The sequence below is a fragment of the Thunnus albacares genome, chromosome 13, assembly GCF_914725855.1.
Source record: "Thunnus albacares chromosome 13, fThuAlb1.1, whole genome shotgun sequence".
Taxonomy (NCBI): domain Eukaryota; kingdom Metazoa; phylum Chordata; class Actinopteri; order Scombriformes; family Scombridae; genus Thunnus; species Thunnus albacares.
This window is the reverse complement of record NC_058118.1, coordinates 23,836,805-23,853,917: the sequence shown is the minus strand read 5'-3', so window position 1 is coordinate 23,853,917 and position 17,113 is coordinate 23,836,805. Positions and strand designations below refer to the sequence as shown.

Genomic DNA, 17,113 nt, shown 5'->3' with positions numbered 1-17,113 from the left:
GATTTCATTTTGTGCTAACGATACTTTTTTTTTTTTTTTTTTTGTCCAAAAGTGTCATTTTAGTACAAAAAAACTCTTTGTATGCACATGTGCAGCAGTGTGACTTTGTGCTGGAATGATTTTAAAAACACCTAAGAGCCAATAAACAGCATGTTAGTAACAGAGACACAACGCCAAAAAAAACAAAGTAGAAGAGAGTATGGAATTAAAAATAAAAAATGAAAAAAAAAAAAGCTCCAGCAGTGCCGTCACCAATTCACAAACAGAAACTATCCACATTAGTAATGCTGAGCTCTTTAAAATGGTTTCTTCATGGTTTTCAATGTGTTTTTTTCCTACTAATATATAGTGGGAAAAATTAGTTCTATAGATATATATATATAGAGAACAGAAAATAACATGAATTCAGACACTTTCTGTGTGTATATATATATGTATATACACATATATATATACACATATATGTATATATACATACATATATACATATATATACAGATATATATCTTAAAATTCTTCATAGCACCGCCAAACATTTGCTTCATTTCTGTGAGAACAGCAGGTTAAGAATCAGGGAGGAAGAAAATACTTTGAAATGCTTCTCTACACGTCGTCAGCCGGCAGGTCGGGGATGCTGGTCTTTGCTCGTGTGAAGAACGCCATCTTCTCTCTGAAATCACACAGGACAAACATTCAGACCAGTAAGACCAGTGAGCATGAAGCTGAAGACGGCGAGATTTTTAAAACGGTAGGTTCACAATTTCTCAAGTGTGTCTTAAAACAACAGTCAGGAGCCCAAAATGAACATTTAAACATGTTTTTCTTGCTGTTGGGGACAAAATCCACAGTCCTCCTTAATCTGAAGCTAATATGAAGCTTCAGCGTCCAAATGAGTCAAATCAAGTAGATATCTTTCAATGTTACAGTCTTTTTAGTGCCAAAGTTCCTCTTTTTGTTACTACACTTCAACAGTTCAACAGGGAAACACAAAGAGGGAATTTGATGCTAAAAAGACTGTAAATGTGTCAGATATCCACTTGATATGAATAACTCAGACTGCTGAAGCTGAATAGAAGCTTCACAGAGACTTTTAAATGACTGTGTGGACACACTGTGGATTTTGGCCTCCATCACTTCCATTGAAAACACATTTGAAGGATCTTTTAACATCCAGTATGAACAGGAGGAATGATTACAGTGCTCCCAATAACATCCTCATGACTAACTCCACGACTTTTTCTTTCCTCCTCTGACTAAAACCTTGTCTGTGTTGATCAAACGTCTCAACAGGAATCTCAACAGAAAGTTTAACTACAGGATTAAAACACTCTTACATCAGAGAAGGACTTGAGAGTATTTTATGAAGCCTCCTTGTGTGACATCGCTGCTCTTCTACACTCTCAGCCACAAAGTAGACGTCGTGATGATTGATATGTTGCAGTTGTGGTTTGAAATATTAAACAGTGATAAAATTTGAAATGCAGAAAACAGCAAAATGTTTTATGTTTATAGGAAAATAATCTAGATGACTGAATTATCTTGGTTATATATGCAAAAAACTATTTTAGACATTTGCATTATGCTGTAAGTAAACACTAGCAAGTCACTCTCAATGACTTTGTTAAAATCCTTAAACTTACTTCTCCTCCTTCTGCCTGATTAAAAATATTCAATCTCTGAATATGTAAACATTTTTCATTTCTGAAGTTTTCCTGCTGGACACCAGATGTCTCCTCCTTCACTGTAAGCTTCATTCTCAGTGTTTGTGCTCTGGAGGCTTCAAGTTTCCACATCACACTTGTGCAAGTCACACACTGGAGCACGACTGGCTCCCAATTTAATTTAGCTCAGAGAAACTTTCCTCCTTCGGCAGATGAATGTGAAAACAAACTCTGCACATACATCATTCTGCACAGAGAAGAAACAGCTTCATTTCTCCTGTTTTCCTCGTTTCATGTATTTTCTTTTGCATCCTGCAGATCATCATCACGTTATAAAATATGTATTAATATTATCCACAACTGTATCTCTAAATACTGTAGCTCTGCTAAATATCAGCCCAGGAAGGACTCATTCACTTTTTTTTCCCTCTCAGTCCAAAAATTAAGACCAAAACTGTCGCTGTGAGAATTTTTGACCAGTTCTGATCTGATTTCCTCCTCTTGATAAAAACAGGCCCTGCTGTGTTGTTTCTCCCACCTGAAGGTCTGGACCTCAGGGACCTCTTTGCGGCTCTGGCCCCTGATCTTGTGGACGTCCTTCGCTGCTGCCCTCATCATCTTCTCCACCCGTTTCTCCTGCAGCTGCTCCTCTCGAGTCTGAGCGGGGAAACAAGAGCGCAGAGGCGATTACACTTCAGCAGATCGACACAGATGCTGAACTCTGCTCTCCCTCATTTACTAATATAAACCAGTGTGTACTCTGACAGGTTATTGGTGGGCTAAAAACACCTGAGCGCGTCTTATCAGCATACACACGGTTGGTTTTTGTGGACTGATGAATCCTAACATGATCCTTCACCTGTTTCTCGGCCTGCTTGAGGAGGAGGCGGAAGCGTTCGTCTTCTTGGACCCAGGCCGGCAGCTCTCTCTGACCCTGCTGCCTCGCCTTCTCCAGCTGCGTCTTCAGCTCCCGCAGCACCCGCAGCTCCTGCGTCAGCCGGGCCTGCCGCGTCCGAGACACCTGCAGGTCCAACTCCAGGTCCAGAGACGTCCTCAGCAGACCGTCCAGACCTTTAACCTGCACAGGAGGCTGAAGGGAGGACAGAGAGGTTCGTACTGTCCAGTCCAAGAATGACATTTGCTTTAATGTGCATGAAGTGGTTCCCATAAATAGACAAAGCCTTAGAAACTGTAAAATCACTGCAGTTAAGTATTTAAAACCCTTTCAGACATGCACTTAATCACATAATGAGATGAAAAACATATTTCACTCTGAAGAACACCAGTGACTTTCCTGACAGCACAAGTCTGACTTGAATGTAACACAAATGAACAGAAACTAAATGTTGTAAATATAAAATTAATGATCTGAACAAATCGCAAGCTGCTATTTGCCTGTCAACACTATATTCTAGCAAATGATTTTATTGTTGAGAAACTTTGAGCAGAGGCAAACCTTCCTCACACTCTCATTGATCAGAGATAAAGTCTGAATACGCAAAATATTTCTTTTAATTAATCAGTGATGTAGCCTGAGAGAGACGATGAAACCAGCAGTTAAAACTGTCTTCACTATACCTTCAATCACAACAAACAGCTTGAGTTATCTGCAGATATTGTCACTAACCTTTGATGTGTGTGAGTTACTGGGTTCAAATGTGTGTTATGTCAAGTCTCTGCTGCTGCTGCTGTTTCTCCCTACAGAGGCCCACGAGGGACATTAAGGTAGATTTTGCTGCCTGCTTTGAAATTAATAGAAGCTGGCAAGTTTCAGAGCTGCATTAAACATTCAGGCGGTTATTAAGTATTCAGAGTCACTTCACTGGGAGTCGTCAGACGGTTTTAAACCTCAAAAAATTGCAACGACAGTTAACGTGGTCGTTAAACCTGCAGGTTTGACTTTGTTATTAAACTGTCAAGAAACAGAAACCGACAGCAGATTTACAGAGAAGTCAAGTAGTAAGACAGTTAAGAACTCGTTTCTACCTTCTTCATTCTCATGCTGCGTCTCTCGGAGGCGTTTCGGACAAACGGAGACTTCTTGGAGAGCGTGGAGCTGTCGCTGTCGCTGCGGTTGATCTGGAAACAACGAGGCGTATTTAACAAACGTTTTAGGAGACAGACAGAGAATAAAAGGAGGAATATTCCTGCGGTTCAAAGTGTCGGTTACCCTGCAGATGTACTGGCTCTGAGGGCCGGGGGAGAAGGTCTTGGAGCGGATGATGGTGTTCCCCCTCATGAAGAGGTTCTGGTGGGGGACATCCGGGCGGCGCTCCTTGGGCCGAACCACCGAACAGTGATGAGACAACGACAGGCCGTCCATACTCGTCTCTTTGTTCACCTGGATGAAGAATAAACAGCGTTCAAAATGACAACAAGACTAAAAAAATGTAAATATCCAACATGCAACTTCTATGAATTAAGACCTATTTAATCTCACTTTTAAGGAAACTGTTTGCATTTTTATTGCTGTGTTTATTTGACTGAATCTCACTGAAATATTTTATTTTGCTTTTTACTGTTTTATTGTATTTTATTGCTTGTTTAAGTGTGAAACGCCTTGAGCTGCATTTGTTGTATGAAAGGTGATAAACAAATAAAGCTTATTATTATAATTGTTATTATTGTTGTTGTTGTTGTTATTATTATTATAAGAAGTGTTTTAATGTCTGGTAGAAAAGAGTTATATCAACTTCAACCTTTTAAGAAAAGTTCTATCAACCAAACGAAAACAAGCAGATATAAAATGCTTAATTTAAGTCGATTAAAGGCCTTAAAGCAACATCAGCACCTTCAGGAAATCGAGTCGGGCTGGAGGAGGAAGTTGAGATGACAAAAGAAGAAAAGGAAAGAGAAGAAGTTACAACGATGACAGTGTGAAGAACAGCTGTTCGTTGTGCTCTATTTTCTGCTCCTGCAGGTTTGTCTCTGTGTCTCTTCTATGATGGATTTTTCTCTGTACGATTGTTAAACGAATGTCAGCGCTCACATGTGTTTGCCGTTATCTGAGGAGAGAAAACAAAACAGATCCATGTTACCTTTTCTGTGATGGCTGCCGTTGGAGGCGGTTTGGTCACCTTTTCCTCCTCCTCTTCTTCTTCTTCTGCTGCTTCCCATTGGCTGCTGTCGGGATAAAACTCGTCCTCCTCCAGAGGCCCTTCACCCTCCACGCCGTTTCCTTCTTCATCATCAAACATGTCCAGAGGTTCGCCGTGCCTGACGGATCACAACACAGTTAGAAGATGACTTTACTTTCTCCCACTACAACCGCTAAGGGTTGAATATCTGTTTATCCTGTTGTTTACAGTACTGATTAAAGGCTGTGAAGATTAAATACGACTACGATTCATACTCTTCTTTACGCATTCTTCAATCTGATAGATTCTCATTTAAATCTGAATTTCAGACTGTATTTTATTTTGGAAATGTCACAATATGGCTGCATGTACCAAGCAAAACTACAGTAAGAAGGGAAGCACAATATATGATTAAAACTAAATACTATGTGGTGTAATTACTTCCTCTCCTGAGTGTGTGTGTATTTGTGTTTAGTGAGTTATTCAACAGGAGGGGTGGGGGGGGGGTGTGTGTATCCGAAACTCAAGCAGCTTTATTGACAGTCTGAACCTGCCGGGTAACATTCTGCGTATCTGTCGGTGTGTTTTATGTGTGTTTGTTACTCCACAAACATTCACATGAACTGACTGCTGGTGTTCTGTTCAGTGCAGATCAAACGGCACATATACAGCCGCCAAATAATCTAAATATTTTTAAACAAAAAGACAGTAGGAAGATACGTGATGTCGAATAACAAACAACAGAAGGATCACTATTAGCTGTGAAAACAACAACACGTGGGGAGGAAAGACTGAACAAAAGATGAGATGGGTTTAAAGGTGAAGGAAGCAGAGAAGAAGAAAAGTCTCACCACTCATCATCAGCTCCGACTCTGTCGCTGCTGAAAACACGAGTCTGAAACACACAACACACACACACACACACACACACACACACACACACACACATCAGGACCAAACACGTCATATCTGTGCTGTAATGTGACTGTTTTTTAGTAAATAAACATGTGATATGATCGAAAGCTCCAGAGCAGCTACTAAATGGACCTGGAGGTGAGATTGAAACTCAATTTTTAAGCCAACATGGATGAAACGATCCATTAACACCTACGACAGCTGGTCATCTGATGATGAAGATCATGTTAACTGATCAAAAGCTCTATGACAGCTACTAAATGGACCTGGAGGTGAGATTGTTTTTTCAGTAAAATGTTGACTTTAGTATTAAAGTGACTTTTTGAACTACGTGGTTTTCAATTAAACTATATTTAATATTTGTCTTATTGTGTTGTCGGTTGTTGTTTGTCTCTTTTCTTACGTATGAATGATTTTAAAGATGTAAGTTTATATCTGGAGAGAAACTATTTCCCTGAGCAGACAATTAAGTACATCTTATCTTACTTAAAAAATACTGATGGCACATTATAGAACAAGCACAATAATTTGTGATCTTTGTCAGTTTTTATTGCCTTAATATGATTTCTGCTATCTGAACTGTAGTTGTTTTGCTCAAACGGACTAAAAACAATCTGTTCGATTGCTTTTAAATGTGTCGATCAATCGATCGTAACATAAGAGAACAGAGAACAGAGAGTAAACATCAGAGCTTCATTAATTGATAAACAGAACAACACCTGCTCTATGTGTCGATCACTCCCCCACCTTCAAAAATGATGGACCAGATTTATGTTGATATTCTAATAGTGCTGCTAATAACTATTATTGTCATAATCAATTAATCTGCCAATTATTTCAATTTCAGTTAATTCCTCAATTAATCGTTTGGCCCAAAGTTGTGTCATCAAATGTCAAACCCCAAAATATTCAATTAACTTGTTAAGATGAGTTCAGATTGTTTGGATTGATTTTTTATTTTTAATTAAAAATGACTTAAACGATTATCAAAAATATTGCTGATTAATTTCCTGTCGATCGCCTGATCAATTCATCGACTAACCGTTGTAGCTCTACTGAGGTTATAAACATCTGTCACATTTCCTGTTTGTTAAATTAAAACATTCTTTCTTTCTAACTAAAATCATTTAAACACTGATCAGCTCTGACTGCACAGAGAGCAGAGCTGCAACTATCAGTCGATTAACTGATAAAACTATTCTGATAGTAAAATCATCCTTTTGAGTCATGATGCCATAATGATTATCTGGTTTCTTTAGTGTTTTTTTTTTTATTAGTAAACTGAATATCTTTGGATTGTGGACTGTTGTTTGGGACAAAACAAGACATTTGAGATTTTCTGACATTTTATTAACTAAACGACTACTTGAGAAAATAAACGAATGAATGAAAATCATCGTTAGCTGCAGCTCTAACTGAGCAGGGACAGGTTTCTTTCATTTAGCTTTTAAAACACAGGATAAAGAAAATATTTGCACAAGCAGATAAAAAAAAAATTATTATCTGTAATAACACATCAAGCAGTCGCCGGCTTACTGTTGTGTTGGATGCAGTAACTAAAGTCTGCTGGGTGACGGCGTTTACCGTGTCGGAGCCGCCGGCTGCTCGGCTCTCTTTGTTCTTGTTGTTGATCTCGGGCATGAAGGCGCGGCTCAGCAGGTTGTACCACTTGGTGCATCTTTCCTCCGAACAGCTGACGTCAGCCAGGCTGATCTGGGCTCCGGCCTGGAGGGGAGGACAGGCGAGTAGCATGAAAAACAAACATAAAAACAGCTGGAAACTGACTGATAATCTCCAAACAGGAAGTAAAAACCAGACAGTAGATTCCACTAACCAGACATTCCTCGTGGCCCGACTTGCTGGTGTTGCAGACGTCGATCCTCAGGGTCTTCTGCCGCAGTGCACTGTGGGATATCTGCATGCCGAACACCTCGTTGACCTCCACGACGTCCTGAGGCAGAGAGCCGCGCGTCCTGAACAGGCAGCGCGTGGCCTCCACGCAGGGCAGCACCACGGCACGCACGTACCTGCAGGACGGAGCCGGGTGCAGGTGTTACAGCGAGACTGTTTGATCACATGATGCTTTACTGTCGCTTTAAATACGTCTTTTCTTTGATGTTACTTCCTGAACAGGTGTTCACAAATAGAGACGTAGTGAAAGGTGAACATTTTATGCTTGTAAAGGTGCAGTCACACTTTCACCAGTTTAAGGCTGCAACTAACGATTGTTTTCTTGATTAATCTGTTAATTGTTTTGTCTATAAAATGTCCAAAAATAGTGAAAAATGCTTGTTGTAATTTCTAAGATTCCACGGTGCCGTCGTCAGATGTCCAACAACAGTCAAAAATCCAAAGAAATTCAGTTTACTATCATGTGACACGAAAAAAATCATAAAATCCACACGTTTGAGAAGCTGCAACAAGCAAACATTTGGCATTTTTTGCTTAACAAAATGATTATTAAATGATCAAAATGCTGATTTATCTGGTAATCGTTGCAGCTCTACATCAGTTTCTGTTAATATTTGTTTCTCGTTCACTTCAGTAGAAGCTGAACTCGCGTTTCCTCATTTTGTTTTTCTCCGCCTGCCTCTAGATCAGTGGTATTCAACTAAAATTTAAAGGATAATGTAATTATAATAATAATCTCATCTACTAAATAAAATAGGGCTGCATTTGAAAATAAGAGAAAATAAATAAAATGTTCAAATAAAGTGCTTCACTTCAGAAAAATAAAATAAAGGGAGGAAAAGCTTGAATTTCCCCCTTTTCTGCTTGACTTTCTCTCCCTTTCTCCATTTACCGTAAAGACTATAAAAGCTGCGCCAGTTAAAACAGAAGCGCCCCGTCAGGTTTTAAATCACAACCCTCTGTCTTGGCCTCACTTGTCCGCCAGTTAGTGACCTCTGCTCTATAAGAATCTCAGGTGACCTTTGACCTTTACAAGCAGTGTTGTTTTGATGCATCGTTATTTTAACATGTGCCATCATCCTGTTTTTATAATGTTACACCACCGATAGACTGTTTACAGTTCATGACGCCCTGATCAATATTTCTTAATTTGTCAGACGTGTGACATCACATCTTGTTTTGGTGCTGAGTGTGAATCTATTGTGAACGAGCCATACAGGCTGACATAGTTTTATTGACAAACTAACAGTATACATCGTAGTCAGTAAAGAATTGATCGATGAAAAATCAATCAGCAAATATTTTGATGATCGAATAATTGTTTGCGTTGTTTTTTTTAAGCAAAAATGTGAAAAATTAGCAGGTTTTAGCTTCTCAAACATGATTATTTCATGCTTTTCTGGGTCATACGTGATGGTAAACTAAATATCTCTGAGTTTTGGACTGTTGGTCGCACAGAAATTATAACGAGCGTTTTTCACTATTTTCTGACGTCTAATCAAGAAAATAATCTGCAGATTAATTGTTAATGAAAATAATCATTTGTTGCAGTTGTATCGTGAGTAGAATCGAAGTTTTAAAGAATCATTCAAATGAGACGTCATCTAGTTCTTTGTCTTCAAGTCCTGTGTCATTATTTTTTGTTTTAAGCGCTGGTTCTGATGATTCATTGATCCCTCATGTCATTACTTTACCTCAGGATCAATTCTTCTCATGTAAACACACCAACAAAAAGTAGATAATAAATGAGCAAACAGTGTCTACAGAGACATTAAACATGCCAGACCTGAGGAAAAAGAAAACACTATAAACGCTTCACCTCAACGTGCACACAAACTGATTAATAGTCTAAATGTTTATTGTAACTGCGTCTCACTAAACTACTTTTTTGATAAAAGCTTTCAACTGCAGCTTTTCTTCTTTTTCTCTGTTTTTTTTTCTGCATATGAAATATATTTAAATCTAAATTATTCACTGAGCACGTAACATCTAATAAATAGGAATAAGCATTCGTACACTTTCTGGTCAGCCGGCAGACAGAGGGCGCTGCAGTTGGACAGCTGCATGATGTAGACGGTGAAGCGTTGGTCTCTGGACTCGTAGCGGAATCCCAGTTGCACCTGAGAGCAGCCCAGTACCAACCGCTCCTCGTCGGAGCCCAGGAGGAGGTCTGCAGGGAGGCCCGGCCTGGAGAAAACACACGGATAATACATGAAAAGGTGTTTGATGATGTATCCTGACGTCTCTTAAGTAAAATGTGTAAAATTCTTCAGAACAACAACATCATACAAACTGGATATTACTCTTACAGAATGAATTTAAAGTAAAATCCGTACTTGCGCTCCGAGGGCTCGTACACGCCGCTGTCACCGGCCACTGATTCGTCAGACACCGCCGAGGTCACGCCCATCTTCTTTGGCCCCGCCCCCGTCCCTCGCAGCTGGGGAGCCGAGTCTGAAGACCACAGAGGAAGGAAAGAGTGGATGAAAATATGTGTAGATTAATAAAAGGTGTTTCTAATTGTCAACAAATGTTATAACTGTTTGCTTGTTAAAAACTAGTTGTTTTTTTTTAAATGAAGCTGTTTTTAAAGATTTACGTCTCCAGTAGGAACCAACGGGCCACAGATAGAGTAGAGGAGTCAGAAAGTATTACTGAGAGACGGACTGACACTTTGTTGGTTTGGGTTTTTTCATGTTATTTGTTGACGATAATAAATATATAGAATAACGTATTAACATCAATAATCATTAATGTAAAAAATGAGAGCAGCTCTGAGAGGCTGTTCTTGAGCATAGAGGTGTTTTAAGCTAACGTTATGTTTAGCATGCTAACGTTTGCAAGTATAGTTCTGCAGGTATTTAGTCTAAAAACCATAAAGAGAAAACATCAAGTTACTACAACTCATCCTGAGGAAGACATGAACACGTGAACCAAATTTCGACGTCACGGTGGTGCTAAAGGAAAAGCAGGCGGATCATCAAAGTCATTAAGATTTATTGACATGAACGTGCGACTCAAATTTTGTGCATCCGGTAGATGTTGAGATATTTCACAGGATAAGTGAAAACTTTGACCTGCTGGTGGCGCTAAAGTCACTAGGACTCATCCTCAGCCAACATTAACACATGTACCAAATTTCATGGTAACCTGTCTAATATTTGTCAAGACATTTCACTGAAAGACAAACATGTCAACCAAAGTGGTGGACTGAAAAAACCACCATTAGCATCCCTAGAGCCATGCTGCTAACATGGCTAATCACTTGTAACAGTGAATCCCGCAAATTAGATGAGATAACAAGCTTGACTTGTGGCTAACGTTAGCTGGAGCTCTAATAATAAGCCTAACATGCTAACATACAGAGTTAGCGCGCATGTGTGTGTGAGTGTGGCTACATGTCTGTTAGCTTGTAGAGAAGAGGAACAATAACTTATTGTGATGTAATTACACCTCAGTGAGAAAACTGATATTCAAACTGTTGCAGCATAGTAGTGAGGATATAATAATACTCATCCAAAAATATGTCTGTGGACTGGAAAGACTTCCACAAATTGAAACCTAACAGACATAAAACAGTAACACACAAGCAGAGAGACTTATGATATGTTTGCTTTGTGTTATGGGCTGTAATTAGGATATCTTCCAGGCTACTGTGACATCACTGGATAAAATAAGGAGGCCGTGTTAAAGCTGATGTGAAACCAGCCTTTACCGGACTGTATGTTAGTATATCTGGACTTGAGGAAGGCCTGCCGGTGCAGTTAGAGCCTGGTAACATGTTCAGCTTTGGCAGAAACGGCGTCCACCTTTCACCAGCGGCTGCAACGAGAATCTGAGTCACATTCAACTGACCCTGACGCCGACTGTACCCGGGATCCAGCTGCGTCGCTGCTGCTGGAGACAATCTGCGGCCAAACGGGTCGTGACTGCTCACAGTTCACTCTTATTTATTAATAATCAGTTAAACCTGCATTAATAAACTTTACTGTACTGAAGACAACACTGATACATCGTCAGTTTTTAAGTCAATATGTTGAACTTGTTGGCGAAACAGTTGCTTATTTCCACATCCAGCAGTTACGGAGCAACATTATCATTCATGTGGAGTCGTGTTTCTGTCCACCTGGTGAATGTAAGTCCAATATTTACTCTCTTTTAGCTTCTGTTTTTGCTCTCTACCAACTCCTGAGGGAAATATCTGGCTCTTTAGCTGCTAAATGCTCCACTATGTTCACCAGCTAGTCTACAGCTAACTGTGTCTGTTTGCTGTTTGGTGCTGAGCAGGTAGTGTACAGCGGCTTTTTAGAGCTTTTACTCTGAAAACAACACGATGAGACGCTGAGAGTGAAGCAGAACAGTAAAGTTGCAGCCGAACAGATAAACAACGAGCTGAAACTCGTTATAAAGCTCCGTAAAGCCCGAGAGGAGCTGCAGAGTCTCTGATAATAACCAACGACCAACACATTACACACTGTCATTTATTACATTATTATAAAATTATCACTTATAGGCTCATAAAATAATAATTTAAATATAAATAATTACTAATAACCATTTCTGTTCTCAGTTCATCTCTACAATTTTTCCAATTGTTTGTTTAATCTATAAAAGTTCAGAAAATAGTAAAAAGTTCCCAGAGTCCAAACCCAAAAACATCCAGTTTACTATTATATTAAAGAGAGAAAAGCTGAATATCTGCACACTTGAGAAGGTGGAAACATCTTTGACCTTTTTGGCTTGAAAAGATGATTTAAAACAATTATTATCAAACTTGTTGTTGATCAATTTTATGTCGATTTTCTAATTTCATTTGTTTCAATTTCAATCTTTACTTAAATAATTCACTTTTAGTGACAGTTTCACATTAACAGATTAATCTGAAACACCTTTTACTGACATGGACGTAAATAAATAAACATGTCAAATACAATTCAAACAAGTTCAAACACACACACACACACACACACACACACACACACAGAGGTGACCCTGCGGCTCTGTAATCCAACACCTTCCTCCCCTTCACCTCCTCCTCTTCCTCCTCACTGCTCCCACCAGCAACATCAGGTTTCACGCTCAATATTAAATTTCTCATTCCTGGTATCCTACTTTCCAATAAAGTTGGAGTGTTTTCTGTGACGTCTGGTGTAACAGAGATGAATCTGTTGCATCATCAGTGTTTCCTCCTATAGTCTCTCTCTCTCTCTCTCTCTCTCTCTCTCTCTCTCTCTCTCTCTCTCTCTCTCTCTCTCTCTCTCTCTCTCTCTCTCTCTCTCTCTCTCTCTCCTCTCTCTCTCTCTCTCTCTCTCTCTCTCTCTCTCTCTCTCTCTCTCTCTCTCTCTCATTGCAGATCATTCATCCTGATTATTTTTCTTATGTTATTAACTGGGATTATCATTCGTGTCGTTATCCGGCAGCCCTCCTTATTACGGTTATTACGGTTGTTATGCAAAAATAATTTTAGTGTTGTTGAGATGTGAGGAGGATCAGGATCAGATGGAGGATCAGGATCAGATGGAGGATCAGGATCAGATAGAGGATCAGATGGAGGATCATGGATGTGACTGATAGATGTCGGAGAGCTGCTTTGTTTCTTCCTTCAGCGTGAATGAAAGCTGCTACATAAAAGCTTTTAAAGAAGCGTCACACATGGGGGCAGCAGAACAAGCTGTAAACATAAAAATCTGACATGTTGTCACCTCGTGCAGCGTTTATGGGAAACGTGCATGTTTTTACAGTACTGACACGCTTTCATCTGGTTTCTTTAGTCCTCTATGACAGTAAACTGAACAGCTCTGGGTTGTGGACTGCTGCTTGAGACAAAGAAGGAACATTTAAGTACATCATTTGGTTCTTGAGGATCAGTAACTGACGTTTTTCACAATTTTCTGACATTTCATGGACCAAACGACTAATCAGCTAATCGAGAAAATGATCCTCATCTAGATCTCTTGCTAAAGGATCATTATTAACCCACAAAATAACATATTTCACATTATTTGTAGAGCTGTAACAATTAACTGCAACTATTTAATGATCCTTTTAAACGACTCTCTGAAGCTGGATATCTGTCTGGACGCTCAGTTATCAAACTGTTAAATTTCCTGTTTACCTTTGACCTCCTCTCCCAGCGTGGCGTTGTGGTTCTGCTTCTCCTCCAGCCCGCCGGGACCTCCGTGCTCCTCCTCCCGCCGCTGCTGCTCCTGAGAGTCCAGGCTGAGCTCCAGCTCTGCTAGCCTGCTGTGGAGCTCCAGATCCAGTCCCAACCCGCCGGGCCCCGTCTGGCCGGTGAAGGCCTCGCCAGACAGGAAACTAGTGTCTGTGACCAGCGGCGAGCACGGCGGCGACAGCGAGGAGAGAGACGACCGCGGAGACAAGGAGCTCATGGAGCGAGGGGTTTCTGAAAGTCTGAGCGCCTGGATCCTGGACGACCCCGCCTCCCCTCCTCCTCCTCCTCCTCCTCCTCCTCCTGTTCCTGTACCTCCTCCAGCAGGACACCCCGCGTCTCCTCCAACCCCTAATGTTTTGCCCTCAGGCCTGCCGCCGTCCCTCCCCCCCCCGCAGCCCGTCACCACCTCGTGTTCGTGTATGGTGGTGATGGAGCTGGAGGGCCGGTAGCCTCCCTGGCCGCCCTCCTGCAGGAGGCTGTCCAGCTTGTTCTGGAAGTCCGGGTCGGCCAGCTCGGGCTGCTCCAGGTAGATGTCGGTGAAACTGAGGGAGGAAGTGGAGCCCATGCTGGAGGTGGTGGCCAGCGAGCAGTGGCTGGATGTCAGAGAGCCTCGACTGCTGCCGGACGAGCAGGACAGAGTGCTGGTCGACAAGCTGGAGGAGAAAAGGAGACGCAAAGAGAAGGAGTTACGATCCTAAACGAGACTTCTACTGTTTCTAAACTGTCGTTGCCAAGTAACAAAGTGCAACTCAAGCTGTCAGTCTGCACATTCTCTTTATGAAATGCAGACTTATAAATACATTTGTCTGATGAATGCACATTAATTTCTGTATGTACATGTATGTATTTTAATGTTTTTCTTATGTGTATGCAAAGTGCAACACAAATAAACACACTTTTACATATAAACGAACGTCCGTTACATTCAAACCCTTCCCAAACGAGTTCACGTAGCGCTGATTGAGCCTAAATGTTTTTAAATCTGATGTCTGTGGTGACTTTCCCACGTTGATGCACCAGAAGTGCTGGAAGTTCACATTTTCTGTGGTGGAAAACAGGCTACGAATACATGATTACCTCATCTGACAACTCCATCAAACAGAGCGCTCCGGGGGACAACGGGGGGGGGGGTGTTAGACGGGGTGCGGATCACCTCATGCAGGCACCGACAGTGTTTTTGTAATTACTCATAATACCAGAAGGGGGAGACAAAAGTCCCGCACTGCAGCTCCAAAGTTGTTTCCCATTTCGAACACTCACAACCTAAATTCAGTTTAAACTTGTTCGATCGACTGAAAGGGAAATATTTCAATCCAAAATATATATATATAATATATATATATATATATATATATTATATATATATATATATAATATATATATATATAATTCAGCCTGATAATATTCTTTCAACCACCTGCACTTAGTAGAGTTTTCAAATGTAGTTTGTAACTGATCTGTTCTGCTGCTGCACTTGTAAGTTGCTTTAGATAAGAGCAGCAGCTTAGTCTATATATATATATATATATATATATATATATATATATATATATATATATATATATATATATATATATATATATATATTTATATATTTTTTTTTTTTTTTTTTTTTTTTTTTTTTTTTTTTAATATTCCTGCTTTTTAGGAACAGGATTCTTTATTGTTTCACAAAGCAGAGAGCAGTGTGGAGCCCGGCAGCGTGTGGGGGGGCGAGATGACTGCTAACAGTAGAAACTCATCACACTTAAAAGCATCAAACCTTATTAACATTAAATGCTGGACTACTTAAGGGACTCCTCTGTCGGTCCTTCATCCTCCTTTCATTTCCTTTCCCTCCTTCTCTTCATCATCTCGGCCCTCTTGTAGCCGCCTCCTCACACACCCTCCTGACTCTGTACCAGCAGCTCTCTCTTAATTAAAGCGGCGAGACGTTTGATGCCCCGTCAGACCGGGCGGGAGAACAGACGGGCCGTCAGCCGGGAGCAGAAACACAGAGGAGAGGACTGAATCTGTTCATGTCATGTTGTTATTGAACTTAAAAAAAAAACCTCGACATGAATCTTAAACATTAAAAGGAGAGATGTGCGGCTCTTACAGCAGCTTTGCATCATCTCATAAAAAAACGTCATTCCCAAGGATGTTCTGATATGTTCGAGCGTTCGATTTGACCCGGAAAATTTGATTTGCGGAGAAGATCCTGACTGAAATGAAAAAGACGAGGAGAACAAAATGGCTTTTATCTTCAGCAAATGTTTGGTCATTAAAGGTTAAATACTCTCTGAGCCTCCCCTCAACTCTGCTCTGCTTTGAAACTAATAACTAAATGATCCTTTTTCCGTTTATCATCTAGCGCTCCACCAAATATATATCGTCAATGGCTGCGTAAAGATGAATAAAATCAACATGTGTACATGATTAAACAGACATTAAACACATATTTTTGTGAGCTTATTAACCTGTTAAGTGTGCTGTGATGCAATACAGAAACTCATTTAAGAGTTTTGCAAAAAAATGTGTTGACTTTGGAACATGTGCAAGTTTCTGGTCGACGCCTTCGCTCCCACATTGTTCCTCAATAAACTATGTCGACATTACTGAAGATAAAAGAACAGATTAACCTCGGTGAACTACCAGTGTTTGGACTTTTGAAGTTTAATAGTCAGAGAAATAATGTTTCTGTCTGTTACGTTGTTGTGTTTTTTTATATCACGTGTTTGTCCAAATCAGGCTTTCGTGACGTCACTTCGTTGTTTCCAGATTGAAGGAAGATCTTATCACCAAGTTAACAGCAGGTAAACTGTGAAGATCCACGAATCTGACTTTTTCCTCCTCTAGATACCAGTTCAGTTATTTTCTAGATTCATTTATTTATCAGATTCCTGTGTTGATGTCTTAAATTTGCTCGTTTTGTCCGACCAACAGACCAAAAGCTACAGATTTTAAATTTACAGTCACATAACATGTCAAAGAAAAGCAGCAAATCTTCACATCTGACGAGTTGAAACCAAAGAATTTTTGACCTTTTTTGCTTGAAAAATTATCAATCAATTATCAGAATAGCTGCCGCTTAATTTTCTGTTGATCTACTAACTGATTAATCGACTAATTGTTGCAGCTCTGATATCAGCTGATACTGAGTTTATAAACCTGTTTCTGTGTGGAAGTGATTAAGATCATGAGGCTGCAACTGCACAGAAAGTCTTAACTGTAAGTGTTGATATTCACACAGCATCCTTGTTGGACTTTATAGCTTTACAGGCTTAGATTTATGAGACTGTGCGTTATAACACGTAACTGCTGCTGGAGGATTATTGGTGTTGCAAACAGCAGCGGCGTTTAGAGTCTGTGTTGAACTCGCTGTCGTCTGTGTGTGC

General features: G+C 40.2%; 1 protein-coding gene across 1 annotated transcript in view; it reads right to left on the bottom strand.

The window, feature by feature from the left end:
- Positions 1–460: 460 nt before the first annotated feature.
- The window catches only part of wwc1 (WW and C2 domain containing 1), a 62,314-nt gene continuing 45,661 nt past the window's right edge, over positions 461–17,113 (bottom strand). The window contains exons 11-22 of the mRNA XM_044370230.1: positions 13,680–14,389; positions 9,901–10,018; positions 9,581–9,751; positions 7,488–7,680; positions 7,238–7,378; positions 5,590–5,633; positions 4,700–4,877; positions 3,832–4,002; positions 3,648–3,740; positions 2,521–2,751; positions 2,200–2,318; positions 461–670 (exon numbers count right to left, since the gene is read on the bottom strand). Coding sequence (XP_044226165.1) covers positions 604–670; positions 2,200–2,318; positions 2,521–2,751; positions 3,648–3,740; positions 3,832–4,002; positions 4,700–4,877; positions 5,590–5,633; positions 7,238–7,378; positions 7,488–7,680; positions 9,581–9,751; positions 9,901–10,018; positions 13,680–14,389 — 2,236 coding nt within the window. The 3' untranslated portion in view covers positions 461–603. The remainder of the gene's footprint in view (positions 671–2,199; positions 2,319–2,520; positions 2,752–3,647; positions 3,741–3,831; positions 4,003–4,699; positions 4,878–5,589; positions 5,634–7,237; positions 7,379–7,487; positions 7,681–9,580; positions 9,752–9,900; positions 10,019–13,679; positions 14,390–17,113) is intronic.